At 54.7% G+C, this 27829-nt stretch overlaps 1 protein-coding gene across 1 annotated transcript in view; it reads right to left on the bottom strand.

Moving 5' to 3' along the window:
* The window catches only part of MN1 (MN1 proto-oncogene, transcriptional regulator), a 44548-nt gene extending 16945 nt beyond the window's left edge, over positions 1 to 27603 (bottom strand). Inside the window, exon 1 of the mRNA XM_036276856.1 lies at positions 23458 to 27603. Within this exon, the coding sequence (XP_036132749.1) occupies positions 23458 to 27214 (3757 nt within the window). The 5' untranslated portion in view covers positions 27215 to 27603. The remainder of the gene's footprint in view (positions 1 to 23457) is intronic.
* Between the last annotated feature and the right edge of the window lie 226 nt (positions 27604 to 27829).

The following is a 27829-nucleotide window of genomic DNA, read 5'->3' as shown; positions in this document are numbered from 1 at the left end:
TTTAATATACTGATAAAAGGTATTTCGAGTCCAGGAAATAATCACAGCATCTGTTCCATTTACTGAGCAGTTTCCCTGTGCTGAGCACTGTGCTGAGCACTTTCCATGTATGAGCTGGAGGGCTGGCAAACTACACACCGCCTACCACGTGATTTTGGGTTCGGGAGTTTTTCTGCAGGCTTGTGAGCTAAGAATTTTTGTTTTTACATTTTTAATGGTTGATAAAAATCAAAAGACTACTTCGTGACAAGTGAAAATATGAAATCCAAATACCAGGGTCTATGAAGTTTTATCAGTACCTACCCATTCATTTACACATTGTAGAAGCTTTCCCATGACAAAGGCAGAGGTGAATAAATGTGGCAGAGACTTGATGGCCTGAAAAACCCAAAATATGTGTCCTCTGATCCTCGACAGAAAAAGTTTGCCAATCCCAGCGTTAACTCACTGGATGGCCAACGTTATCCCCATTTTACAGATGAGAAACACTGAGGCTCAGATCTCCCAGCTGGGAAATGATGTTGCTGAGGCTTGAACCATGTGGAGAAAACAGTAAGCCTTGGACTCCATTTCTGGTCCACTGTTGAGATACTCCAGAGAGGTTGTGGGACAAGACATGTGTCAGGCCACCTGAGGGAAAAGCCAAGCCCAGTACTGTAGCTGGGGTCCCTCAGATGTAACAAGGGCAGTGGAGAGGGTCTGTGTGCGAGATCTCGCCTTGGGGAGAGATCGCTGCTGTGGGCTACGTTCTGGTGGGACCATATTCCTGGGGCAGCTCATACCCCGCTGCCCACAGGCCCAGTACCAGGCCCAGTGAGCACCAACTCAGCCCACTCACCCTACTGCTTTGCTGCCTCTCGACAGAGAAATTGCCCAAGACTAATTGCAAGTAATGTTTAATTTTATCAGGGATAATTATATGAAATTAATTCAGCTTCTACCTGGAAGCACTTTATTACCACTGGCGTGCTGAGGGAGTTGGGGTGAAAACCGAGGCACTCAGAAACAACCGGGGATGGGGATGGGGGGGCCGGAGAGGGCACTGAGATTTGGACTAAACAGGCCACAGGCGACACGGTGATCAAGTAATGATGGCGGCTAGCGCTTAAGTGAGCACCAACTGTATGCCTGTTCAAACTGCTCCATGGCATGACGTAAGCTAACCTCAAATAACCCTGCAGGTGGGCACGGTAGACCCCCCACCCCCATTTGCAGAAGAGGCCACTGGGTCTCAAAGAATCAAGGGCAGACATTTGTGCACCATTAGGGACAGAACTGGGCCCTGCTGACCACTTCCGAGCCGTGTGATCTTAGACAAGCCAGTTCACTTCTTGGGCCTCAATTTCTTCATCTGTCAAATGGGAGTAAGAGGAGTAAAGGGCCCCAGTGGTTTTCAGGAGTCAACAGATAGCACCGCGGACGTGCTCGCACAGTGTCTGGCACTCAGCAAGTGCTCACTGGCGGCCGCTACCACTCCATCATCACCGTTGTCATCATCACCAACACTGTCGTCGTCGTCAAACAATGCTACTTGAGCTGGGGCCTCCTGCCGCCCCCAGGCCCCGTCTGAGGCTGGGGTGGGGAAGGACAAGGAGAAGAACTGGGGGAAGGCCGAGCTTTCTCGCCGCCCTGAGGAGGCCCCACACACAAAACCTCCGAGCCAAGAAGTACAAGTGAGGCCTTGAACAGGCCAGGAAACCCAGGCCGCCCTGCCCGGACCCCAGCCCCCACCCAGCCCTCCAAGAGCTTCACTTGGGCACACAGGCTCCCTGGGCCCCGAGGAGGAAAGGGGCCCATCTCCCACCTCCCAAGGCCCGAGGGGGGTCTGGAGCTGCTCTGAAAGCCCTCCGGGCGCCCGGGGTTCATTCAGCTGTTTTCGGATGGCTCCAGTGAGTTCATTTTACTGCGGCAGAATATTAAACAGCTCCTAGGGAAGCAGATGCCGGGCTTCGGTTTCAGAAGGAGGGAGAAAGGGAGGCCACAGGCCGGCAAAGGGAGAATTCAAGTTCCGCTTCACGCGGCTCCAAAGACCTTTCCAAGCTCAGCTCAACCTGAGTCATTGTCGTAGTGACAGGTGACCAGTGGCCACAGGCATGGCATCATCCTGTAGGGGGCCAGGCTGGCACCCTGAATACCTCACTTCGCTTAGTCCAAACAGCCACCCTATACAAGATAGGAAGTCCACTGTACCCATTTTAGAGACGAGGAAACTGAGGGGCAGAGTAGCAACGTGACTTCCTCAAGGCCACACAATAAAAGAGAGCACCAAAACTAAAAGCCAGAACCCAAAATATCATCGTGGTCCTTGAAGCTACATCGCCACCCCCACGGTGCCCTCTCCAGGGCGGAGGCCGAACAAACGGACCCCTGGACAGACCTGGGGCTCCAGGTGCCGTGCCTGCCTGCGCTCAGATTTCCCTCCGCTCGGCAGGGAAACGATCCTACTCTCTATTATTCTAATAATAATCCCTGACATCGGAGAAGCTTTCTTGGAGGCTGAAAAACACGTCTGGGTGCTTGGCTTCCTCTAAGCTTCACCGCAGCTTCCCCACGCCAGATGGGGAAACCGAGGCCCAGGCAGCAGGGCGGATCCCAAAGCCACTGCCCAATGAAGGGGCAAGGGCAGGACACAAACCCTCCTCTACGCCCCCGGCAGACTCCAAGTCCAGACTCATCCCTCTTCCAACCAAGGAACCTGGCATGTCCTCGACTCCGCCGGAGCACAGAGAGGTGAGGTGACCTGCCCAGAGTCACACAGCCCTGTTCCCAAGGTCAACCCCTCCCAGACATCTCTGACTCCTGCCGAAAACCTTCACACTCCTAGAAATCAGGGGGGGCACCAAGCATAGCCTGGAGCTTTTCCCCTTTGGGACTTCATTGGGGCTTACATTCTTTTCCTCCATGATTAGGAATACATAATAATAATAATAACATCAGCAACAGTCCGTGTGCACTGATGCTTACCAGGGGTGGGTCACTGATCCTAACCCACAGGGTGACGCTGCCCTCGTCCTCTTCACAGAAGAGGAAACTGAGGCCTGGAGATAACAGCTGTGATCACTGCCACGGAGCCCCGTGTCCTGGGGCAGCTCAGCCAGGCGCTGACCTAAGCCACTGGCAGACCAGGCCCCATGCCAGCCTGACAAACCCGACCCCCTGCACATGGTCCTGAGTCCCATTTCACAGACGGTCCATCTGGCCATTGCCCTGGGGTAACCCCACGGGTGAAGGAGACCAGGTGGCCACGCGCTCTGACCTGCTTCTCCTGTTTCCACGGACTAGAGGCACCCCAGGTGGACAGGCAGCTGGACCAGTGGGCAGAAAGATGGGGGCAGGTCCAGTTTTCCCTCCCGCCACCAGCCGCACCCACAGTCAGGTCCTTTCCCTCTCTGCACCTCACCCACCTCATCTGTAAAATGGGTCAACAGAAGCAGCTGCGTCACAGGGGGTGAGGATGCCCCTGCTGAGTTAGGCTCGGCTCTCAAACCGGCCCCCGCCCCTTCGATGGCTGCGGAGTGGTGTAAGGAGTCCGGACTCCTTCCTCACGTCAGGCTCCCCTCGTGCTGGGGGGAGGGGGGGATCTGGCACTCAGGAACCGAGGGTGGGGAACAGGAAGGCCCGGGCCCAACCCCACCCCTACCTGCTGTGGACTGGGACTCCGCGTCACTGCACGCCTGGGCCTCGGCTCCCCCATCCGCGAACCGGAGGGTCCCCTGGGATGCTGACAGTGGCCTGGCCAGATGGCTGGCACCTGAGCTGCGTCCCGTCCCCCGCAGGCCCTAGGTGCTCGCACATGCTGCTAAGGGAGGCGGCTGGGACTGCCCCACCCCATCCCCCCCACACACACACGTGGTTTTTAACCTAAAACCCCAGCAGGAGAGTCCAGGCGACAGAGCCCCTGACTGGTGAAGGGAGCAGAAGCGCTGAACCACAGGCAGGGGCTGGGCTCCAAGGGGTTAAGCTCGGCTCCGATTTCTCCAGAAAGGCAGAGACAGCAGCTGAGCCCCCACCCCCGCTCCCTGCTGCCTGAAGCCTGACCCCTGACATTTCCACTCCCAGCCGCACTTGCATTTAAAAAAGGGAAGGAAAAAAATCTAACCATCCACACGGACAAACAGGTTGGGTAGAAGGGGGTTGTGGCAAAGAAGGGGGGGGTACATATTTCCTTCAGCAGAGTTCAGTTCACTCCCCCCACAGGAAAAAAAAAAAAACAACTTTTTTTTAAAGAAAGACCTAGAAGGGAGGGGGAGGGGGACCAGGAGAATGAAAAGGTGGCAGACACGTTCTCCAGAACCGCTGGGCACCGCTACGTTTTCTGATTAATTAACCCTGAAAGGGGCCTCTCTCCCAGCCCTTCCTGGGGGAGGTTCTGGCTGGCGGCGCCCCGTTTGCTCAGAGGGGTGGCCTCTCTGGGGGAACTCACTTAGAGGGCCCACGGGAGCCCCGTCTCCCCCTCGGGCCTCGCTGTCGTTAAAGCCAGGAATGATAAGGAATTTATCAAATGAGATTTACACAGGGAAACCCTAATTAAGAGGTTAGTCTCCAGTTTAATTGCCTTCAAACCTAGGCAGGCCAGCCCAGGCAGATGGATTTTCAGTCTGACCTCATTAAAAAATAATAATAACCAAATAGAATACAGAGTAGAATCCCAAATCCACACGATGTGGCTAACAAGTTGGAGGGGGCGGGGGAGGGCCAGGGCCCGAGCTGACCAAGGATCCTCGAGGGCCCCTGGCCTGGGACCCCTGAGCTTGCGGTCCTGCCCTCACCCTCTCCCCTCCCGTGAAATCCGGTGGTCCTGGGCTCCCTGCTCCTCGGGCCTCCCGCCTCCCCGGCTCCCCTGGAAGCTGGCATGCCGGAATATAAATTGGAAGCATGCATGCCCCCCACCCCACCCCAGGCGGACGCCACATACCAGACAAAACGACTGCAGGCCTGGTCATGGGGGTTAAGAATGGTTTTTGGTTTGGGCCGGGAATGTGGAGGGGCCCAAAGGAACTGGTCGGGACAATTGTTCCAGCTATGAAAGGGAGGGAGGGAAAAGAGGAGGGGACAGCGGTGGGGGGGGGGGAGATGGAGCAACACCTGGAGGACCACAGCGGGAGATGTTTTTCTGTCCCCTAGACACCGGCCAGCAGAGTTGGTGGGCCGGGGTGGGTGCCTGAAACTCCAGGGGCGAGGGTATAGCCTGGTCTAGGCAGAGGTGGGGTTCCGCTCCCTGCAGCCTCTTCGCCAGTGCACCTTTGTTTGATTACACTGCAAACGAATGCTGGAAGGTGGGGAATCAGAAGAGATTTCTTTCCGAAAGCAAAAGCGAGGAGTCTCCAGCAAACATGCTCACACCCCGTCACGTGGATTTGGGGAGGACAGACGCAAGAAGAAAAGTCCTACAGGGGCTGTCTTTCCTGTCCCAGGAGGGTGACCCGGGCCCGTGACAAAGTAGCAGGTAATAGTTACTGGTGCCTCCTACCAGCCAGACACAGTTTTTAAGGGCTACACCTGGTTTGTCTTGTAACTGCCCGCGGACCCGTGGAGAACACGTCACCATCTACATACAGAATAATAGTGACTAATACTCTTTTCCGTGTGATTAGCATTGTTGCCGTGATTTTTAGAAAAGTTTCCTAAAACTAGCAAGGGACTGATTTCCCAAACCCTCTACAAACAGAGAGTTGAAGAAATGGCGGACGGGGCCAGGGAGCTGGAAACTCTAAGGGGCTCCAGAAAACGCAGTTTTAAAAATCTCAAACCCATTTTCTCGCTGACTTACATCCTAAAACACCTGGGGCCCGGGAATCTCTGCCAACAGCAAGGGCCGCAATCTCTGCCCACGGCACCGAAATTCAGCCGCCAGACCTCCACTGCCCGCTGGGGCAGGCGGCTCCGTGAAGGGGCCCCGCTGCCCGTTTGCGCCCCGTTTCCGCGGCACACCGTCACCCCCCAGGTGCCATCCTCCTGCCCAGGAAGCAGGAAGCATCTGCGCCAGGTCGAGGTGCAGCGACCGCTAGGATGGGCCAGACGGGGCTGAGTGCTTGTCATCTTCTCCCGCGATCCTCACCATGACCCTGTTTAACCCAAAAAACAGATGAGGAGCCCTGGCCGGTTTGGCTCAGCGGTTAGAGCGTCGGCCTGTGGTCCCGAGAGACCCGGGTTCGGTTCCAGCTAAGGGCACGTACCTCGGTTGCGGTTTGTCCCCAGCCCTGGTTGGGTCGTGTGGTGGCGACCACTCCATGTGTCCGTTTCACGTCGATGTTTCTCTCTCTCTCTCTCTCTCTCTCTCTCTCCTTCCCACTCTGTCTGAACAACAACAACAAAAAAAACAGATGAGGAAACTGAGGCCCGGGGTGGTGAAGGGTCAGTCCGGGGGAGGCGGAGCTGTTACGGCAGAGGCCCCGGCCTCCCGGGCTGTCTTCCTCCCTGAGGTCTGGGATGAAACAGCTCCAACGGCCAGCAGTCGGGTGACTAATAGAGGGAATTCTGGCATCCTCTTAGAGCCCACCCTGACGTCTGCGGGCGCTTTGGCTGGGACAGTGGCTGTGTCCAGGGTCACTAGGTCGCGGGCAAGCACAGCCCAGAGAAGGGAGGAGCTGGCAGGGACCAGTGTTAGGATAGAGAAAGGAGAAAAGTGGGTCTGGGATGAGGAAACCCCATGCTGGGACCCCTCCTTTCCCTACTCACCCCTGCAGAAATGGGGGCAGGGACCCTGGACCACCCCCACACCGCCCTCTGGAAGGGACACCCATCGCCCCTCCTGCGTCTCCAGGGTTTGGGGGGGCCAGGCTGCATGCTTTCTCTGGTCAGGGCACTCACTCCCCAGCCCTGGAGCCCGGCAGGTGTGCACCCCTGCAGCTGACAGAGCCCTTTTCTTCATTCATTCGACCGTCGGGCACCTACTAGCTGTTGAGCCAGGGCCAGGTGCTGGGTGTAGCTGCCACTCTGTCTTCAGTTTGGTCTCCACGCATACGTCAGAGCCACCTGGCCAACAGGCCAGCCCCCGACCCTCTCTCCTTATGCTGGCCAATTTCCTGCAGAATATTAATGCAATTGTTCTTTATCTATATGTTTTAAGGATAATTCCCTCCCCCAGCAGGCATGATGTGTTTTGTTCACAGATATGGTTCTGGCATGGTGCAGGGCACCCCAAAAGGTAACTGATACTCCCTGTTCACAGGGATCCTAGAAGAGACTAAACTGACCCCTTTGACAGACAAGCAGACGGAGGCTCAGCGAGGTTGCAGGGCCTTGCCCCAGTCACACCACGCCACCTCCCAGCCCCGAGGCCCGGGGCTCTGGCTGCGGTCCCTTCACCTGGGGGAAACAGGTGGTGAAGATTTGCATCGTCAAAGGCACGGCTGGCAGTTGCCAGGAGGGGGCGAGACTGCGCGTCAGTTTTTATTTCTAGCATCTGCTGGTAAGAAATGAGCTTCCCTTCCGGTCCTTAGTGGTTCTGAGCACGGGCGCCCGAGTCGGGCCCAGGTGTGAATCTACACTCTGCCTCCCAGCTGGGAGACCTTGAACAAATCACTTTGCCTCTCTGAGCCTCAGTTTTCTCATCTATAAATAGGGTTGGACATGATCGGCCCTCAGTGACCACAAACTGTTGTGATTCTTCTGCAACTAAGAGTCAGGGAGGAAAGCAGAAAAAAAAAAAAAAAGCTTCCAGAGGTGGACGCCAGCCCGGGTCACCCAGAGATCGGCCCCCTGCTCCTCCTCAGGCTGGCCCAGCAGGGCCTGCACCTTCCTGTCCGGGTGACCTCTGTCAGGCCTGGAGAACAATGCCTGGGAAAAGGAGGAAGCAGAGTCTCCCCGGGCTGGGACATAAATCGTGGCCTGCCCGGATCAGGGAGAGGACAGACATCCCCCAAATCCCCAACCCGTGGGAGGCTGAGCCCCACCTTGGGGCCTGAACACCCTGTCCTGGGAGGGGGAGCACACCCCCTACCCTAACCTGTGGCCCAGGTGCCACCAAACGATTGGAAAAGTTTCTGCCTCCTCAGGAGGGGCTAGGCATGAGGAAAAAGAAGGAAACAAACATGTTCTCATATTCTCTCCTATCTTGGAACTCAGATTCAACCAGCATTAACTGCACATCTACTATGTGCCACCAGGTCCCATCCCGCCTGGATCATCGCTACCCCTGCACCTGGCCCTCCCTGCGTCTGGAACCTGCCGCTCAGTCTTGCCTCAGGAATCCTATCCGTGCTGTCCCCTTGCCCGGAACACCCTTCCTGCAAGCTTGACAGGGCGGACTCCGGCTGCGGGAACCTATTGTTAAATATCCAGGAATTCTGCAAGCGGGTTGACAGCCAACATTACATTGGGAGCTTGACACTGGCCATGGTGGGGGTATTTACACCAGGGGGATCAGCAAACCCTTCAAGCATAACATCTTCTCTCCTCCCGCAGTGAGCCAGTTGTTGATCAGATGCCAACGCACCACTGGCTGGCTCCTCATCCTTCAGGGCTCAGCTTACTGTCACCACGTCACAGAGACCTCCCTGATGGCCCCGTCTAGAAACTCACGCACATCCCTCCTAATTCTGTTCCCAGCCCTGCTTGCTCTGTGACATTATCTCGTTTGCTGTTTGTCTAGCTCTGGCCCCTCTGCTAAAATGTAAACTCTGTGAGGGGAGGGGTTTTTCCTCTCTGGTTCCCTACTGCATCCCAGCACCTGGAACAGTACTGCCACGTGGTAAGCGCTTGGTATGCACTTGTTGAATGAATAAAGATGCCAAACGCTTTCAGTTCAGACTTTACTCCCGTGTTTTGAGTATCAGTTTGAACCTAACTTCAATCCTTCGTCGTAGTTCAGGGTTTCTCAACCTCGGCACTTTTGACATTTGGGGCCGGATAATTCAGTCGGGGAGGGGGCTTCCTGTGCGTGGCAGGATGTTTAGCAGCATGCCTGGCCTGTACCTCGCAGGTGCCAGTAGAACCCTCCCTCCTTTGCAGTTCTGACAACCAAACACATCTCCAGACACTGCCAAGTATCCCCAGAGTAAGAACCACAGCCAGCGCCCTCAGGAAGGTGTTACTCTCCCCAGTGTGCAGCAAGGGCACTGAGGCTCAGAGAGGTGCTGTGACTCGGCCGAGAGGTGCTGTGACTAAGTGGGAGCAGAGAATGACTCCCCGACAGCTGATTCCAAAGCCCTTGCTGTCACCAACCTATCCTGCTGCTCACGGCGTCTCGGGCACAGGCTCATCAACCCCACGGCCGCCCTCTGAGAGGGCACAGGAATTACACCTGTGTTACAGGTGAGGCCACCCGAGCTCAGAGAGGTGAACCACCCGCCCAAGGTCACACAGCACACAAGTAGCAGAACTGGGATTCAAACCCGGGCCGGCCTGCCTCCTACACCCTCCCACCCTCACCGGGGGCAGGGATGCTCACACACCCTCAAGTTCGCGCTCTCTCTGTTCAGCCCACCAGGTTTCCCAAGGCCCCACCTAAAGCACCAGATACGAGGGTGTAAATATCCTACTGCCAGCTCCCAGATGGTTTATGGTTGGCGCGGGCTCCTGGCAAAGTGCTCAGAGGCTGGGGACCGGCTCATCTCATGAATTCCCTCAACGAGAAGGCTGACCATTACTCACACACAGCAGGGAACTGTTCCTTCCGTGCACAGGGAGAACTTTCGAGAGGAAGATAAATACCTAAATACCGCGGCGCTGCCCTCTGCCGCCGGCCACCCGTGCCTGACCACAGCCGGCCAGGCTGGGACCAGCCCACCAAGGTCCGCACAGGGTCTGACTGCCCCAAACAAGGAGACAACCCAGCAGGGAGGCCCGAGATTGTTGCTGCAGCAGCAGCGGGTTCAGCCCAGCCCTGCTCTATGGCCTGATGACATTTACTGGGCAAGTCCCTGGTGCCGGGCCCTCTGCTAACTGCCTGGCATGGTTCCCCTCGAGCCTCGACCACTCGACACCGAAGGACAAGCCACTTCGCCTCTCTCAATTCGTTTCCTCATCCCCGAGATGGGACAAACAATAGCCGCTATGCCATCAGAGACTTCGAAGAGCCCTATGATACCCCACATGAAACATCTGGCCTACGGTAGGTGTTCAATAAAGCTGGTGATGGCAGAGCAGCCTTCTGAGTACCTACTCACGTATACATTAACCCACTGAGTCCTCCTGGCCCCGCGAGGGAGGAACCAGTATTGTCCTCGTTCACCAGTGAGGAAATGGAGGCACAGAGAGGTTAAGCAACCTACCCAAGGTCACACAGCTAGCAAGTAGACTTGCTAGGGTTTGAACCCAGGTAACATGGCTCCAGAGACTACGCTCGTAACCACATCATTATGATCATCCTATGCAGTCTTACTTAGCTAAAGTCATCCTATTTAGTCCTCACAATGCTTCTATGAGGTAAGAATTGTCCCCCCCTTTTATAAATGTTATCAGTGAGGAATCCAAGCTGGGAGCACAGAAGTAACTAAGGTCTCACCGCTCGGAAGAGTAAAGGGCCAAGCCTGAAACCTAGACCACTCCTCTGGCAGGATCCGGTGCGACTGTGGTTTCTACGAGGTCAAGAATTGTCTGCTACACAATGTCCACCTCCTAAGAGGAAGGGGAACAAGTGCTGCTGTCATGGGGAATGTATGTCATGGTGCTTTCCGCAAAAGGTTTGGACACTTCTGGTTTCAGAAGACTCCGGCCCGGGTCTGCACCAGGCTTAGCCAAGCAAAAGCAGATCCTAGCTCCCAGGTAAGGGGTCAAGAGGCAGTAAGGGAAGGCCAAGGCTGAGGGTCAGCGACCGCCCAATCCTCCTTCAGCAGCTGTACTGTGTGACCTCGGCCCAGGCGCTCACCCTCTCTGGGCCTTGAATCTCTCAGCCGGAAAATGTTGTGGAGAAGGGGGCACAGAAACGGGAGAAGTTCCTTCCCATCCTGAGAGCTGACCTACACTCTCCCCTTAGTGCTGTTTCAGTAGTGAGGGCTGTAAGCATGTGTTTCGGGTGGTGATCTGCTACACCACGGCAGCTCCGACTGCTGTCGCGTCTGGACATCTAAGTGCCAACACGGGTCTCCCGGTATCTCCACATACACACACCCAGGCAGGAAAACTGGGTCAGCAGACTCGGCCCAAGGCAGCCAGCACAATACACTCGCGAAGACTTCCCACAGCGAGGCTGCCGCCAGCCTCCGCCGGAATGCACGCAGCCGTCTTCTGAGGAGTTCTGAATTTCCACTCCCCCCAAACGGCCACACGGGCCCTGGCACAGAGCCGCCCCTCCGAGGGTGCTCAGGGGCTAAAGCGTCTTCTTTCACAGTTGTCACGTAATGGGAAGCAGGCACCGGGCAGGGGTCTTCCCTGAAGTCGTGAAAGAGCCAGGGAGCGAGGAATGCACCTAGAGGATGGTGGGCGACTCCCTGGGACAAGGGGGTGAGCCTCCGGCTCCGGGCAGGTGAGGGGTGGGCGCGCCAAGCACAAAGAGCTCGAATTTCAACACCATTTTGTCTTTTTGTGGAAACCACCAAACACCCCCCCCCCCAAATCCACCCCAGGGAGAAAGGAAAAACAAAACGTGGGCAAACCCAGCTCCTCTCCCTGTTCCCAGCCTTAACGTGCACAGTGAAGCGACAGAGCCCCCCATCCTGTGCACGAGCTAACTTCGAAGGTCTTGGGTGCAGAATGGGGAGGGAAGGGACACCAGTTTTTGCAGGCTTAAAAACAGATCAATTTTACTCCAAAGTTTCAAATGAAACATGCTCCTGTTTGGGAAAAGAATTTCATTAGGAGGAAAATATAATATAAAAATACCCATTTAGAAAGAATGTGCTATTAATTCTTAGCACTCTATGCAGAGGAGAAAATTGCATTTTTATCTAAATGGTTTTTCTGCATAAGCCATTTACAATATTCTTTGCCTCTCTATAATCGGCCCTGCTACCATTAGTACTGGGGCGACCGGGCTAAGGGTTGAAATCGCCCTCAAACACATTTAATACATAACCCCAGAAAATCGATTCCAACAGGGACCTCAGCACACAGGCCCGGCATGCCTTTTTTAAGAAAGAAAGAAATCTTGCTGAGGGAGGTGGGGGTAGGGGTGTTGGGAGTGGTCTGGGAGAGGAAGGGACAAGATGGTTTAAGTTAAAAGCAAATGCCCTGGATCCCTTTAGCCAGCTGTGAAATTGCAGCCGATCTGGGAGTGCACGCTGCAGCCTTTGCCTGCCTGCTCGTGTAGAGATGGTGTGCTGCTCCCACCACACACACACGCGCACACACACACACACACGTTTCCATCAAACAAGCAAACAAGAAAAGATGAAATTCGGGATATGAAAACAAACTATTTTTAAACACTAAAGCAAACACACCAAGATAGTAATGCTGCTATTTTCCCATTAAACTAAGTTTCTCTCAATTGGAAAAGCGAGAGTAATCTAAACAATACTTCCAAACACACTGCCGGGAGTTAGGGGTGTTTCGGCCTCTGCTGTTCCTAACAGGAAAAAAAAAAAAAATCCCCTCAGAAGAGAAGCAAAAACATGCAGGAAGGGGGCCAGGCTGCTGTGCCACGTCTCGCCACGTCCCACCAAACGTGGCCTCCCCCACGACAGCACTCGCCTGGACACCCGGTCAACTCAAACCTTGAAATGCAACACTTTTTCTTTTCTCCAAAAAGTTTTTCTTTTCAAACCTCCAGTTCTTTCTCTCTTGGATTCCCAAAATAACTACTTAATACCCGATGTTGGGGAGCTAAATTAATGCATTTAGGAGTCGCAGAGGCTGTGATGGGCACTGAGCGTGGGGGTCCCTGTGATTTCGCTGCCATGAGCCAGAACGCCTCGGGCCACTCTCTTCCGGCACAGCTCGGTCCCTAAATTCTTCCTTTCAAACCAGGAGTCCAGAAATGTCATAATTATAGCAGGTACAGGTAACAGGTGTGCCCCTCGGCCCCTCCCACCCCTGCTGCCGAGGACTTCCAGACAAGCTTCTGGAAGATTTAGTGGTCTAGCCTGGGTTGTCATAATCACCGGAAACGACTCTGGCTTTAAGGGTTAAATGAAGACCCTCTCCAAATGTAAGGCCAGGCACCACTGCCCATTAGACTTTAATGGGCCCACATAAAAAAAGAAATTGTATCTTCATCTCTCCCTATGCCTGTTTCCTCGATGCCTCAGATTCATCGCAGGCTGGCTAGCGCCAAAATACTCTGTCCGGCCCTCACTCTGCATTTTCGGTAGAAAATGTGTGCAAGGCATTAAACAAATGGGGGATAGGGGTACTTAGGAAACCATTTGCTCTAAAACTGTTAAGGCCAAAACCTGTGTTTTAAAAAATAATCATAATAGAAGTGGGATTTTAGCCCATCACCTGGAAACAGAGAGCCAGGAAGGCTGTGGGGAGCGCAGGGAGGGAGAAGGGGTACCCAGAGACCCCCGTCTGAGGGGCCCGCACCATCAAAATGACACGCGCTCCCCTTTAGAGACCGAGTGTTCGGAAAGGCCAGCGCTGTGGGCTGTTTTGCTTTGTTTTTCGTTATCCCAGCTTTCAAGCGAGCAGCATGCATACTTTTTCTTCCTTCTTTGGAAGTCAAACCGTGCGTTTCTCTAAAAGTTTCGCGCACACACACCCCCAGCACCACACTGGTCCAGCCACAGCAGGGAAGGTGCTCCGACGTGGTTTCAGATTCCAAACTCTTCTCCGTATCGGTGCTCAGCTCCCAGGCTATTAAGAATTAATGCTCAGAAACTTCCCAGGGACCAGGACCCCAGGAGGAAGCCCATGTTCTCTGGTTGTCGCCAAGTCTCTGAGAGGCTAGGTTTGCCGGCCCATTGGGCTTTTTCTCCCTCCTCCCCAACAAGTGATGGTTGAAGGGGCCACCCGCCTCTCCTCCTGGGGAGGTGGTGGAACCAAGACTGGGGGCCTTTATTCCCTGATGGGCCAGCAGCTCCATCAGTGTCCACACTCACCCTTGTACAAACACACACACACACACACACACACACACACTTCCAATCCCAGCAACATGCTTCACACGCACGGAGCACAAAATAAATGCTTATTAACTAAACTGACCCAAAATAGTGAAACATACAAGTAAATTAATCATGCCTCTCCCGGAGGCCTAACAGGATTACAAATTCGGCAAAAATTGACCACAATGAAATCAATAAGCTTCTACTTAAAACAGAATGGGGCCAAAACTTGGGATAAGCTTCTTCTTAGAGAGGGGGAAAAAAAACATTCAATTTTTTCATTTCTTATGAAGACTCCTCAGGCGTGTGTGTGTGTGTGTGTGTGTGCGTGCGTGTGGGTGGGTGTGTGCATGCGTGCCTGCATAAGAGCCGAAACCAGCAAAAGGCATCCAAAGCTTTATGCCCAGACAATTTAGAAATAGTCACGGCATAAGGATCGTGAAATTGCTCCTGTTTAAAAAAGCCAACTTTTGGTCCACAGCCTCTCTCCCCTCAAATACTAAACCACCACTAAAAGTTACATCGCAGGGGATGAAAATGCTCAATTTGTTTTGAGCCAATTAAGCCTCACTACACAGGCATTAAGGGCTGCTGATGGCTGGACGGTGGGTCCCTCTGAAGGGGGGCAAGAGGAGACCCTAATTTCTCCGGCTCCTTTCCACACTTAGCTTATCTCAAGTCGGGGGAATCTTTCCTTGCTGATTCGTCACTTACTTTCGTTCTCTCAGCCTTCCATTCAGAAAAATGAAAAGATGTATATTGTGTAGGAGGGCACTGCCTGCGCTTCAAGGCGGTGGGACCTGCCTGCCAGGCCCATGAAGGGCGAGATTACCCCCGAGGAGGCTCAGGGCTGGCAGGGAACCCTCGGTGGTCACTTCCACCAGGGGAGAATCACTCCTTGTCTCATCCCTTTCGTCCCTCGTTTATGGAAGAGTCTGGGTGCATCTGAGAAACGTGATGTCTGCAGCAAGCCTGTGGGGCTGGCTCATCTGAAGGCTAAGTCAGCCCCAGGCACGTCACCAGGGCTCAGCCCACTCAGGGCCCATCTGGGCCTTCATCCCCCCTGCTCCGTGGGTCTGCCTCGGCCACTAACCAAACAGAAACGGGCCCTGATTGCTAACAGACCCGCGATGCGGTCAGCAGTCCCAGACTGGGTCTTTCACATCTATTTCCCCCCAAAACATCTGTGGTCACGTGGAAGCCCCAGGCCCAGCAGGGAGAGCTCGGCCAAGAACTTTCTGTCCTTTGCAATGGCCGACATCGGCCCCTCAACAATTCGCTCACCCCCAGCCTCGCCCCCGGAGGTGCTATATAAATGACTTTCACATTTATAAATTATTTTCCATTCCTGACCCTCATATGGACACACTCCTCCCCCCCTTTGTTGTCGCCCCCCTCAAAAAAATAAACTACGCCCCAATCTCCATCCAGTCTTCCTAACCGGGGTGTTTCTGGCTCATAGAAAAGGAGGCTGGAGTGTCCATGTCAGGACTTGGGCCCTAACCTTTTCAAGAACTTTTTCAACAGACCCCGCAGACAGGCTAGAACCCACGTACTTCTCAAGGAATTCTCAACCAACCCTCACTTTCTCTGCAAGGCTGGGCCCTGGCGGATTCAAAGCAGGCTATGTTTTCTGCAAACTCCCCCACCCCCGCTCCAGTCATAAGATGGTCCCTCAGAAGTATTTTATTCCCGGTGGTCGTTGCCAATCATTCGACAATGCTTGCGTTCCAAGATCCAAGGGCGGCTGAAAATACTGCTTCACGGTAACTGAAAAGGGTCATATCTTTTTGACATCTCATCCTACCCTGGATGACTGGATAAACAGGGAGTGTGTGTGTGTGTGTGTGTGTGTGTGTGTGTCTGCATGCATGTGTGTGCAAGTGTGTGTGTGGAGGGGTTCACTCATGAACTGTCACTCATTAACTGTTCACTAGCTAACATTCCAGGAGCTCCCAAATATGGCCAGGAACACCACACTGGGGCCCTCAGCTTGGGGCAGACAACTTCCCCAGACACATCATGCAAAGCCAGCTGCATCAGAAGGGCCTGAGACCGTGTCACTCCAGCAAAATTTTTGACCCAAGTTTTAAGATCAAATGAAATCTCTGTACCCCGACACTCTTTAAATGTATCAGCAATGAGAAGGGAACACTGATTTTAAACTCTGAGAAACGAACGCATCTCTGAGCCACGTAGTTCTCACAAGACAGGCCATTGGAACCGGAGCAGGGGAACGGCCGAGAAATGCCTCAGCACCCCAGTGAGTCCCCATTTCTCCCGAAAGCTGTCTATTTCTGAGCAACCTCGGAAACAGTTTTTGAGACATGCAGGATAAAAGCAAGAGCTGCACACACACACACACACACCCAGCGTCTTCAAAGTACTCAACTTTCCAAAGACAATCCACGGCAATGAACCCCAAATATGCCTTTGACACACAGGGTCTCCCTGCTTCTGTAAACCACCATCCAACACACCTCATTTCACCCAAACCGGACACTAGTACAAGTAAGTCAGACGGCAACCCAGAAACCTGAGCTCACTCGAAGGGCTGGAATCGCAGAGTCAAACATGTCCTAGGGAACTAAGACCTTCCACAGAGAGATCGAAGATGGGAAGGAAGACGGAGGCTTGGAGTCGCACAGCGGGTCCTACCAGCCCAGGGGGTGTGGAGCAAGCTGATGTCGCTGGACCCCTTGGCTTTAAAGATCAGAACATAAAAACCTGCTCTCCCCCCACAACGTGAGTTAGTGTTGGGATGCTGATTGCGAGTTTTCCCCCTCTTCTGAACAAGTCTGTTCCATGTATGATGTTCCTTCCGGGACACTCAGAAAGAGCCAATTTGTTATCGTCAACGCACTCAGACCCCCAAATTGTTCAATTCAATTGCCTTTATGTTTAAAGGGCATTTGGGCGCATACAATGATGTATAAAATCATGAAAGGACACGAGCACAATCACTATAAACTTCTCTCTCAGACCCAGCTTCTCAAGGAAGCAGGGATTATGAAAACCTACCGGCTTTCGCAGCCAAGAGAGAGAATGAGAGTTTGGGAGGCTGTGGCTATGACGGACCCCCTACTTAGTAGGTACCAGGGGTGCCGATCCAACACGGACTTGAACGGCCAAAATCTGAAGCTATCAGGAACAGGTTAGAAACAGCCCCTTGGATTTCAAAATGCGAAGAAACCTGTGGCATTTTCTCCACCGCCCCCCACCTCCTGTCCCTTCTGGGCCAGCACGGTGTTGGGAGCAGACCCTCCATTAGCTTCCCAAACCTCAGAGGCCGCTGATTAAAATGCAGGCCAGAGAACAAAGCGAGCCTGTGATGGTTACACCCCGTGAGAATGATGTCTCTCAAACGTCCCTCCTTGCTCAAGTGAATTAAACTTAACTCTGCTTTTCAACCGGGTCACAAAGTAAGGATGGCGTTGCAGCCCCCCGAGGTGCACACCGACAGGCACCTTCTCTCTCGCGCCCTAAAGGGACTACCAGGGGTGGAGTTGCGTGTTGGATTCGCACTGTCGCGTGCTCGGAAGATGGCAGAAAATAATCGGGGCCACCTCTGTGCTGGGCGACCCACTGGACAAAACGTGCCATGTCGCTGGTACCAAAAGATTACAGTAAAGGAGAGGAACTGCTCTTAGTGAGAAGCAGCATCCATTTCCCACAGCTGAGGGGGGAGGGGCTGGGAGGGTGGGCACTGATTCAATGAGTCCTCTCCCCGCCAAAGAGGAGGGTGAGCTGAACTCAGCCAGAGAGACACCTCTGTGCACGTTCACGCACAAACCCCGTGAGGGGCGATGCGTGTCAGCTACCGAAATACTCCAGGGCAGAGGCTCCCACAGCCCGGGAGGGCTGGGAGGCCCAGATTTCATAATTAGGATCTTCAGATTCCTCCCTCTATTTATAGGACTTGCACTCATTCAGTCCCTTGCAGCATCAGAACCCGCCAGTTCAGGCCATTGAGACTGACGGTTTAGCTCTTGCCCCCTCGCTCGTCTTCAGAAAGTAGATTAAGGGCAAAGTGGAGGAGTACCGGATGATTTTATGGAAATCCCTCGGCCATGCATATGTATACGCGTGTAGGCTGGGTGGGGCGAGGGAGGGGCCCTGCTCTCACTGTGGAGGGCAGACCCAGGCCCAACACCCGCCGCAGCCACACTTTCAAGTCGGCCCCCAGACCACTTCGTTTGGCTGCAGCGTGTGCGAGAAGATGAGGAAACTTGAAAATTTTCCCCCAAATGTCTCTCTTCTCAATCACGCACTCATGTATATATCAACATCTCAGCCACTAGCAATCAAAACCCACACTCAAATCTGTCCGCCCAAGACGTGCCTAAAAATAGACACCGTCCTAAAACAAACACATCGCTGGGCAAGCCAAAATCCTGACTGGAGGCAAAGTGATGAAATGAGGCTATTCCTGCCCCTCCAGACTGAAGACTTGGGGGGAATAGGCATGGGGGCAGCAAGCAAAGGCTCTCACGTGTGCCTGCTGGTTACAGGGGCCCCCAATAAACCCTGGCCCCCTCTGGCAGGAGAGGGTTTGGTGTTCTTATATCATAATGTGTTTGGGAGGCCTAACTGTCCTCACACACTCCCAAAACATTTGATCCTATTACATGAAGCTATCGCATTTTAATCTATAAAATTAACAAAACAGAAGTAAATACAGTATTCCTTTACTAGGAGTATTTAGCTTCTAAATATTTTGGGCAAAGGAGATCACTCCCAGGGAAAAGAACACGACCCGAAGTTACTGTCACTCACGTGGAGAGAAAGGTGATTTTGCTAAGTCTTCCAGGCTGCAGTGGGGTGGGGAGAGCCCGTGCAATCCCAAGAATCTACACTCAGGTTTGTCCTTCCAGAGTGGGAAGAATTTTTCTCCTCTAATTCTACCTGGTCCTCCCAGAATATTTATTAAAGATGTAGATTTAATATCAGCACGGAGTATCAAGTAACTTCTTGGCAAGGGCAGGCCTATTTTCAGGACCTATTAAGATTCTTTGTGGAAATTTAAATACCTCTGTCAGGCAAACAAAATCATATCAGGAACCATAGAATTTCATTGCTAGAAAGAGAAATTAGATTAACCAAGCCTCACTCCTTTCCTAGAAACCTCAATAAAATAGAAGTACATTTCAACAGTCTCTTACTTCCGGTCTGAAGGGGCCTCACAACAAACCTAAATGAATTTATATTAAAGAAACCTATCCTTGAGGAAAACCCTTCATCTACAAAAATTGTATATATTTATATAGAGGAGAATACGTAAGTATATATTACATATTAGAAGGCCGTGGTTATTTAAAATCAAAACAGCCAGAAAAATCCAGTGGTAGAAACCATGACAAGTTCAACACCGATAAGCTTCAGCCCCTTAAAACACCCTTGTCCTTTATTAATATTTAGTAGAAATGCGTAATTGCAGATGTGTGCTAGGTTGGGGTTTTATGTTGGGAGGCGGGCAAAGAAGACAGGTTTATTACAGCCATGAAATATTAAACAAGCACCAAGAACAGTAGTAGTATGTCCCGGACTAGCCAGGGAGCAGGCAGGTCCTAACGTCAGCTGCACAAAGGGGGCTCCTGTTTACATTACCCCTGATTAACACCTGCGAAGTTTTGGGTTACATCTTCCGGAGGCTGCAAAAGTCACACGAAGGCATGCAACCCTGGCTGGACGATCTCACAGGGAAACAGGAATGCAAGGCTCCTTCCTTCCCCAGACAAGTTGGAGTGAAGCCCTAGAATGCTCTCCAAGGTGTGGGGAGTGGGGGAAACAATTCCGAAAAACAGCACTAGGAGACCCCTCCGTCCGCCAGCCTGCCCCATGTCTGAGAGAATTCGGTGTTCATATCCTGCCTGCCTAGTATTTCTCAGCACCGCTTACTGTGTTCCGACTGAACACTGCGGGAAGCGTGAAATTTCAAAAATGTCTCCCGCGTCACTGTAAGTGTCATACTTGCAAAAGGGGCAGACTGCACGCAGCACAAATACAGAGACCTCTCCCGCTTCAACGCGTGTGGGAGAGCTTTTACAGACTGCTGCAGAGTTTACGATCAGGAGCAACCAACAGAATGGAAGTTTGGCAAGGATCAACTTGTAACAAAACATGGTTAATTCAAGTTCTGGAAGGGGCAAGAGCCGGGAGAAACCTACTTTTTCTACAATCTATCATTATTTTTCCTTCTCTCTCCTCTGTTTTGCCATCCCTCCATATCCACACACCTATGACAAAGAAAGGTGGACAATTTTGCAAACTAACTTCAAATTTACGTCATCTTCGCCGATTTAATAAATGTCCGATTAGGCCCAAACGCAGGCTGTATTTTTTTTTTCCCTTTGCACAACCTCACCCTTCCCCCACCCCCAACTTTGTGCAAAAAGAACCTCACGATGAGATGTGGAGTTTCATTATATAAAAGTTGTTTGGTGGGTTGATTAAGAAGTCAGGGGAAGCAGGAATTGGACAGGCTCACTTTCCTGGTTAAAAATCATAATCACATGTCATGCTGGCCTAGACTTTTCCAGAACTACAACTTGCTCGTCAAGTTTCCTCCCCTCTGAAGGACATCTAAACCCCATAAGACAATCTGGGCACGTCCCTGTGGCTGCACGGCGTGTGCTGTTCTGAAGACTTACTCGCTCTCTCCAACCAGAGCACGGATCATTTTGTTAAATACCGACTAGTATTTTGTCATCGGAGCGGAGAATTTCAGAAACGGTGTTAATATTTAATCACATTAGTACTGGTGTGTTTTACGGCGTGACAAAATAAAATATCATTACAAAAATGAGCTTTGCCTGAAACGGAGGTGGGTGAAAGAAAGTGCTTGCTGGGGCTGGAACTAGGAGGTATTCTTCAAAGCTGCTGGGCCCCACTGGTTCATGGCTGATGGGACCATGCAGGCAAGTGTTTAAAGAAAAGCAGAACATTTTACTTTAGTGTGTGTGTGTGTGTGTTTAACTCTATTTCAAAGTGGCACACTTCACTCTGATTTCCAGCCAGGGGACTCGGGGGCCTGTTGAAGGCTCTGTGTACCTATTTATACAACATGTGCAGATGGAACTGTAGGGTGTTATCATAATGAAAAGTTTAATCATCCTTATTTACTACCAGTAAGGGAGCAGCAATCAGATGCAAATACCTTATAAAGCCTTAACTAGCAGCCCCAAGGCTGCAGAAGCTGCAAGTGACCTCAATTCAGGGCTTTATCTAGGAAACTGTCCTTCCCACATCACAGAGTGGAAAACAAAGGAGGTCAAGTGGGTGTAAGGAAGTTCCTGTCCTCCTGGGTGCCACGGAGGGCTGCGTTGGCTCTACTGGGCAAATCAACCCGAAAGTGATTAGCATCTGTTTCCAAAAAAGCATTTTCCCTCTTCTGACTGTGATAATGAAACAAGCAAAATAAAACATTTCTTTAATGACATTTCTTCATTCACAGCCTGCATCTTTTCATTTATGTTTTTCTGTAAAGGAAGAGTCGTTGGATGGACTGGGAAGGGAGTGGTGGGACAGCTTTAAAAATAACTCACTAAACCCACTCCATTCCTCTCCACCTAAGATCTTTCAAAAGCCTCACAGGCAAAGTGCTACTGGTTTTTCTTTACGAATTCACTAAATCGGGTTTTCTTTTTTAACTTTTCTCACCCCATTTTAGCCAATGTGTTCTTAATTACTGGGGAGACGAGAGAGGGGGAGGGGGAGGGGCAGCCAGGCCGAGCCAGGTAGAAGTGACAGGGGCTGGGATTTGTGCTAACCAGCTATCGATCGGTGGGGATCGAGATGTTGTGTACAAGAAAATAAAAGAGAGGGGGGGTCGAGCGAGCAGAATGCTGTGTCTAACTCCATTTTTAAAAGGAGTGGGGGAAGCAAAGGGGAGAAGAAGCGGAGGGTCCCAAACTAACCAATTTACGGCCTTGGCTGGGAGAAGCCTGAGAATGCAGATGCTGGCCCAGTGTCTGCCGTGCATGCTAAACACGGGCTTCAAATGAGAGAGCGGCATCCCGGGCTGGGCAGTAGGCGAACAAAGAGAAAGGCAGCAAGGCCGCATTCATGAATCAGAAAACCTACGCGGGAAAGCTCCCGGCGCCCCAAAGCCCCGAGTTCTGAACCACCCAACTCCTGTCATACTTCTCCGCCCCCTCCTGCCCATCCCACACTCCTAACACCTACCCACACCTAATCCCAGGGTCCAGAGATGGCAAGGTGTGGGGAGGACTAGGAAAACCAAGGTGGAGGAAAAGCCCTCTAAGAGAGGGCAAGAATCAAGAGATGCATTTTTTAAAGACACGGTTTAAATCACCAGTCCCTGGCTTCATAATAATATTTCGCCTGCTGCAACCAAGGGGATTCAACTAGGGCTTAAAAGAAAAGGTAGGTACAGAAAAAGAAGAGGAAGGAGAAGGAGAAGGAAGAAGAAGAGCAAGAACAAGAAGAACAAGAAGAAATGATGTTACCTAACTTTAAGAAGCCATTATCTATGAAAAAGGGTCCCATTAAAATAAAATTGATATCTACAGCAACCCAGTGTTCTTTAGGTTAAAAACTGTTACTTTAACTGCAATGGTGGTTCACTGACTAGCCCCCACCCCACCCACCTTAAAAGCCTCCAGGCCTGATGGGGAGGGAGTGTTTTGAATGCAAAGGAGAGCTGGGACCGGACATCTGTCACCAAAGCCAGGGAGATATTGACAAACGCAGGTCCTTTGTGTCTTAAGCATATATATCCATTTCTCCACACACAAATGATGCCCTGCTTGAGTGGTCTGGCCTCTGCCAAGCAGACCCCACCCCAGCCCCACCAAATGTCAAGGAGATGCAGCTGGAAAAGGCTGCCTGCCTCCCACAACCTCTACAGGTATCCAGTTTTTCAATGAAACTCTAATAGTTAAGAAGAGACGAAACATCTAATCATTAGGAACAAATGTCAAGTTAGGCGTTACCTCTGAGTGATGCTGTGACACCAGAGCTGGGAACTTTTTTTTTCTCTAAAGATGCTGGCACTGGGAAGGGAGCTGGAGCTAGAGGTTGGCTGACTAGGAAAAGGTGGGGAGGTATTAACATAATCTCCCAGGTGTCCTACCAGGAAGAGGGCACACAATCCCTAAAAAGTGGAGCCATCCTGAAGGCTGAGGGTGATGAGGGGTCTTAGTATGAAAGGAAAGGGGTTTAGACCTCTGAGCATCCAGCAACACAGCTAAAACTTTAAGAGGGCGGAGACTCTACAATAGTCCCCAAAGGGCTGCCCCTTAAGTTCTTACCACCCAGTGGAACTAGAATATACCTGGCAGCACCTAAGGGGGGAGGGAAAGCGGGCTCACAGGGCCCTTGGTGTAAGTAGAAGGAAAGGTATCCAGCCAGTTCTGAGCTGAGCATTAAGAAGGCCCTGTGGTCTCCTGATCCCAAAGGACTCTCTCTCCCTGTCATGGAGCCGGCAAGGCATCACAGGCTAAGACCTGCAGTGGGGGTGGGGCGAGTCTCTAGGAGGTAAGAAGGGGACCAGAACAAGTGCATATACCTTCTTTGCTGTTGGGGTTCTGGGGTTTGGCCTTCTCCCAGGGCGCCAGCGTCTTGTCGTCGTCTGTGCCGTCCACCAAGGTCTTGTCAGCCGGCATGTACCAGGTGGCGCTGTGCTCTGCCATCAGGGAGTCCAGGTCGATGGTGCTCATGGCGCTCTTGACAGCCTCGGAGCAGCAGCTGCCCAGCTCGCCGTCTCCATTCTGCGCGCTTGAGACCCCCACAGCACACTCACCCTTCTTGCCTCCCTTGATCCCCAGGGGCTGGTCTTCCGAGATGCTGAACTGCTGCCTCTGCAGCTGGATCTGGGCCTGGAGGATCTCCAGGGGGTGAATCTCGTCGGGTGGGGGTGCGCCGCTGCTGCTCGTAGGGGTCCGGACCTGCTCCAGGCCAGGCGTGCCCGGATGGCCAGCGCCCCCGCCGCTGCCGTAGCTGTCAGGGGTCGAGGTAGAGGTAGACATGATGCCTAGGCCAAGGGGGGGCGGGGGCGCCTTCGGTCCGTGTTCCCCTGCGCCCACCCCCCGGGGAGGGAGTTTGGGCGAGCCTGTCACCATGGGGCTCCTACTCGCTTTGGCCAGGGCAGGGGGGTTGTCAGAGCTGGATGACACCTCGTCCTCATTGGCGTAGCTTGTGCTCACCTCATCTGAGGCGAACTCGCCCACGTGTGGGGAACTACCGTCCGACTTGGCTCCGCCATCCAGGGACGCCATGAGGTCCGGCTGGTCCCCCAGAAGCAACTCGGCGCCCTTCCCCCACGACGGTGAGGTTAGCGCTTTCTCGTGAGGCGTGGGTGCCCCGCGTGCCTCACCCGTAGAGCTTCCCCCGACGGCTGCGCCCGGTGCTTGTGGCTGCCCTGGGCTTACCCCGGGCGCGCCCCCGCTGTCCGGCGCTGCGGAGTACTTGTCGAAGAAGGTCCCGGGGCTCACGTGACCACTGTCCCTTTTTCTGCGACCCCGTCCCCGGCCACCGCCCCCGGGGACCGGCTTGCCGTCGTTCCCCGACGTTGATTCCAGGGTGTAGTTGGGGGAGAGGCTGGTGCCGTCCCCCTGGGCGGGAGGGTTGGGAGGCCCCGAGGTTTTGGAGCCACTGCTACTGGTCCCCGACGGGCCTCCGGGCCCTGGGGCCCCAGGAGCAGTTCCTCCGGGGAAGTAATCCGAGCCCGGGTTGCCCGCGACGGCCGCGCCATCGGTCTCGTTCTGGCTCAGTTTCCTCTTCCCCTCAGGCGGGTTCTTCTTGTTGAAGGTCACGTTGAGGTTGGGGGCCCCGAGGCTGGCTATCATGTTCTGGCAGGCGGTGGAGAGCGCAGCCAGGCAGCTCTGGCCGAACAGGTTGTCCTTGGAGCTGGGCTTGTTGAAGGAGCCCAGCGAGAGCGCGCCCAGTTTACTGGCCGAGGTGCGCTGGCTGGACTGGAAATCAGGCTGCGGCGGGTATGCGCCCCCGCCGCCGCCGCCGCCCGTGCTGCCGCCGCCCCCGCCTGCGCTCGGGGGCGAGTTCACGCCTGGGCCGCTGTGCGGCGTGGCCTGCCGGTTTGCTGCGCCAAACGGGAAGCCAGGCTGGCCCCCGAGCGCGGGCGCCGTGAAATCCGGAGGCGGGGGCCGACGCTCCGAGGGAGCGCTAGGCAGCCCCACTCCAGCCCCTGGTGACTGCAATTGGCCCAGGCCGGCCAGGCTACCCCCGAATTGCAGGCCAGGGGAGGGCAGCGCGGGCACGTGGCCCTCTCCGGGCATCCTCAGCGGCTCCTGCAGAGGGCCCCGGAACAGCACCCCTGAGCCACCGGGCGGAGGAGGTGGCGCCAGCCCGGGGTCGTGCGGGCCGCAGTCAGTGGGCAGGCCCGAGCCGCCCATCCTGCGGGGCAGCAGGTCACCCGGTGGCGGGTGAGGACTTGGGAACCAGGCACTCTCTTGCGCCAAGTGCGGCGCCTGCTGCTCGAAGGTGCCCAGGCGCCCCGCGCCCGTGCTGCCGCTTTCGCGCTCGAAGTTCGGCTGGGCCAAACCGCCCACCGGGCCGCCGTGCACCAGGCCACCCTGGCCCACGTCCCCGGGGTGGCCTAGCTGGGCCAGGTTGGGTTGGCGCAGCCGCTGCTGCTGATTCCGCGACGCCATCTGTTTAATCATGAGGGCCGCGTTTTGACGCTGCTGCTGCTGCTGCTGTTGCTGCTGCTGCTGCTGCTGCTGCTGCAGGGACTGGTGGTCCGGGGCGGGATGCTGCAGAGGTGGCCCTGAGGGGAAGCTGTCAGGCACCGGCGGCGTGAACTCGCCGGGTAGGCCCGAATAGGCGGAGGGCGAGAGGTGGTTGTCCAGAGAGCCGTTGTGCATGCTGCCGTTCCACGAAGCGCAGCGGTCCACTCCCGCGCTGCCCGGGAAGTCAAAGCGCGGCCTCTTGGCCACATTCATGTAGGGGGGTGCGTCGAAATGCTGCAGCCGCTGGTTGGGCGCCTGCTGCGGAGGGGGATGCTGCATGTTGAACACAGGCTCAGAATAAGGGTGCATGCTCCGGTTCTCCAGCCTGTGGATGGGGTACTCGAACTGCGCGTGTTGACTGGGCAGCATGGGGCCCCCATCCTGCAGGCTGCCGCTGGGCGTGCCCGCCTCGCCCTGCTGGGGCCGCGGGAGCGCAGGAGGACACGAATTTTGTCGGACCAGAAGCCCGGGCGGCGGAGGCTGCTGCTGCTGCGGCTGCTGAGGTTGCTGAGTCTGCGGCGGGGGCTGCGGCTGAGGGGGCGGCGGGGCCTGCTGGGGAGGCTGCATTAATGGATGCCTTGAGCCTACTCCGGGCTCCAAGCCCACGGGCATCTTACGGGCCCCACCGAACCTCTCGAAGAACACGCCGTGCTGCTGCTGTTGCTGCTGTTGCTGCTGTTGCTGCTGCTGCTGCTGCTGCTGCTGCTGGGCGTGCATTTTGGACAAGCCCACCATGCCTGCAGCTCTGGGCATGGCCGAGGCACCCGGGAAAGAGCCCCCGGGAACCTGGCGACCCGCTGCATAATGAGGCAGCTGCCCCTCAGAATCGGAGGGCGAAAACAAGTCGAAATGTCCCGAGGGCGCCTCGCCCGGGTAATTGTATTCCAGCGAGTCGACGGCTCCTTGGTTCGTCACCCTCCGGTTCTCCAGACTGTGGGAATCAGAGCCGCTGGAGGCAGGCAGGCCGTGAAAGGAGGCGGCTCGGTTAGGGCTCTGGTCCAGCGGCAAGCACGGCGCAGGCACGGCGTGGCCCGAGGCGCCTGAACTGTGAAAGTCCGGGAGGTTCCCGGGTCGTTGCGGACCGAAGCTCTCAGGCCCCTGGCTCTCCGCCATGTGATCATAACCCTCGGCGAAGGGCGGCTGACTGCCCAGGCCGCCGCCGGCGCCGCCGTAGCCGAGCAGGCGACCCCCGTGCAGGCACGAGGCCCCCGGGTCCGGGCCACCAAAGTTGCCCCCAAAGTGAGGGTGATGTTGGTGGGGGTGGTGACCTCCCGGGTGGCCGTGGTGAGGCTGCTGGCCTCCAAAGAACCCGTGCACCGGCTGTGCCTGCAGCCCCCCCGCGTGCAATTCCGAGTGGCCGCGCGCGTGGAAGCCGTAAGGCTCCATGTTCATGCCCAAGATCGGGGGCTCGCCCAGCGCGCTCATTGCAGGGTCCACGGGGCCAGGGGGTCCCCCGGCATGGAAAGCCGGGGCCTTAAAGTGGGTGTTCATGCTTAGTCCGGCCTCGTTAAAGTTCCTCTCGCCCTGGCCAGCGTTCCTGCTGTTGATCTGGGGCTCGAATTGGTCCAGCCCAAACATACTTGGCAGGGGGTGGGGGAATCAATAGGGCATGTCAGCCTGCTCTCCGCGGCGCGTCTCGGGCCAGCTACTCGTTCCGGCCCCGGGTTGGGCGCTCCGGGACGTTCAGCACCGCGGGGGTGCAGCGCACACCGCCACCACTCCTGGCCTGAGGAGGCTGGGGGCTATCAGCTCCTCTCCCGAAGCTTTGGCTCTGCCCCACTCGGGCCTCTCACATCTTGCGGCGCCGCGGGGCCTCCAGGAGCCGTGTTGGAGGGCCCATGCCCCAGGCGGTTGGCACAGCCGCGGGTGGGTTTTCGAGGAGGGAACAGAGCTGCAGGCGAGTGAAGACAAAAAGTTAAGTGGGGGTAAGGAGGCGGGAAGGAAGCAGGGAAAGCAGAGCGATCACCTTCTTAAGTCCGATTGGGTCGGGTGGGGAGCCCCGGGACGCCGCCCGAAGCTTCTCGGAGTCCGTAGCGGAGCTGCTAAGGGGCCCGGCAGGGAGACCCTTTAAAGCCGTGGCTGGAGCCGGGGCACGGACACAGCGGTCCCTCCCCCCTCCCCCGGAGTCCCCGCTCTCAGTAGCTCGAGCCTCCGTCAGGCACGATCCGCTCGCACAATCCCCGTCGGCCCCGA

The sequence above is a fragment of the Molossus molossus genome, unplaced genomic scaffold (assembly GCF_014108415.1).
Source record: "Molossus molossus isolate mMolMol1 unplaced genomic scaffold, mMolMol1.p scaffold_m16_p_22, whole genome shotgun sequence".
NCBI classification, from domain to species: domain Eukaryota; kingdom Metazoa; phylum Chordata; class Mammalia; order Chiroptera; family Molossidae; genus Molossus; species Molossus molossus.
This window is presented reverse-complemented; position numbering and strand designations above follow the sequence as displayed.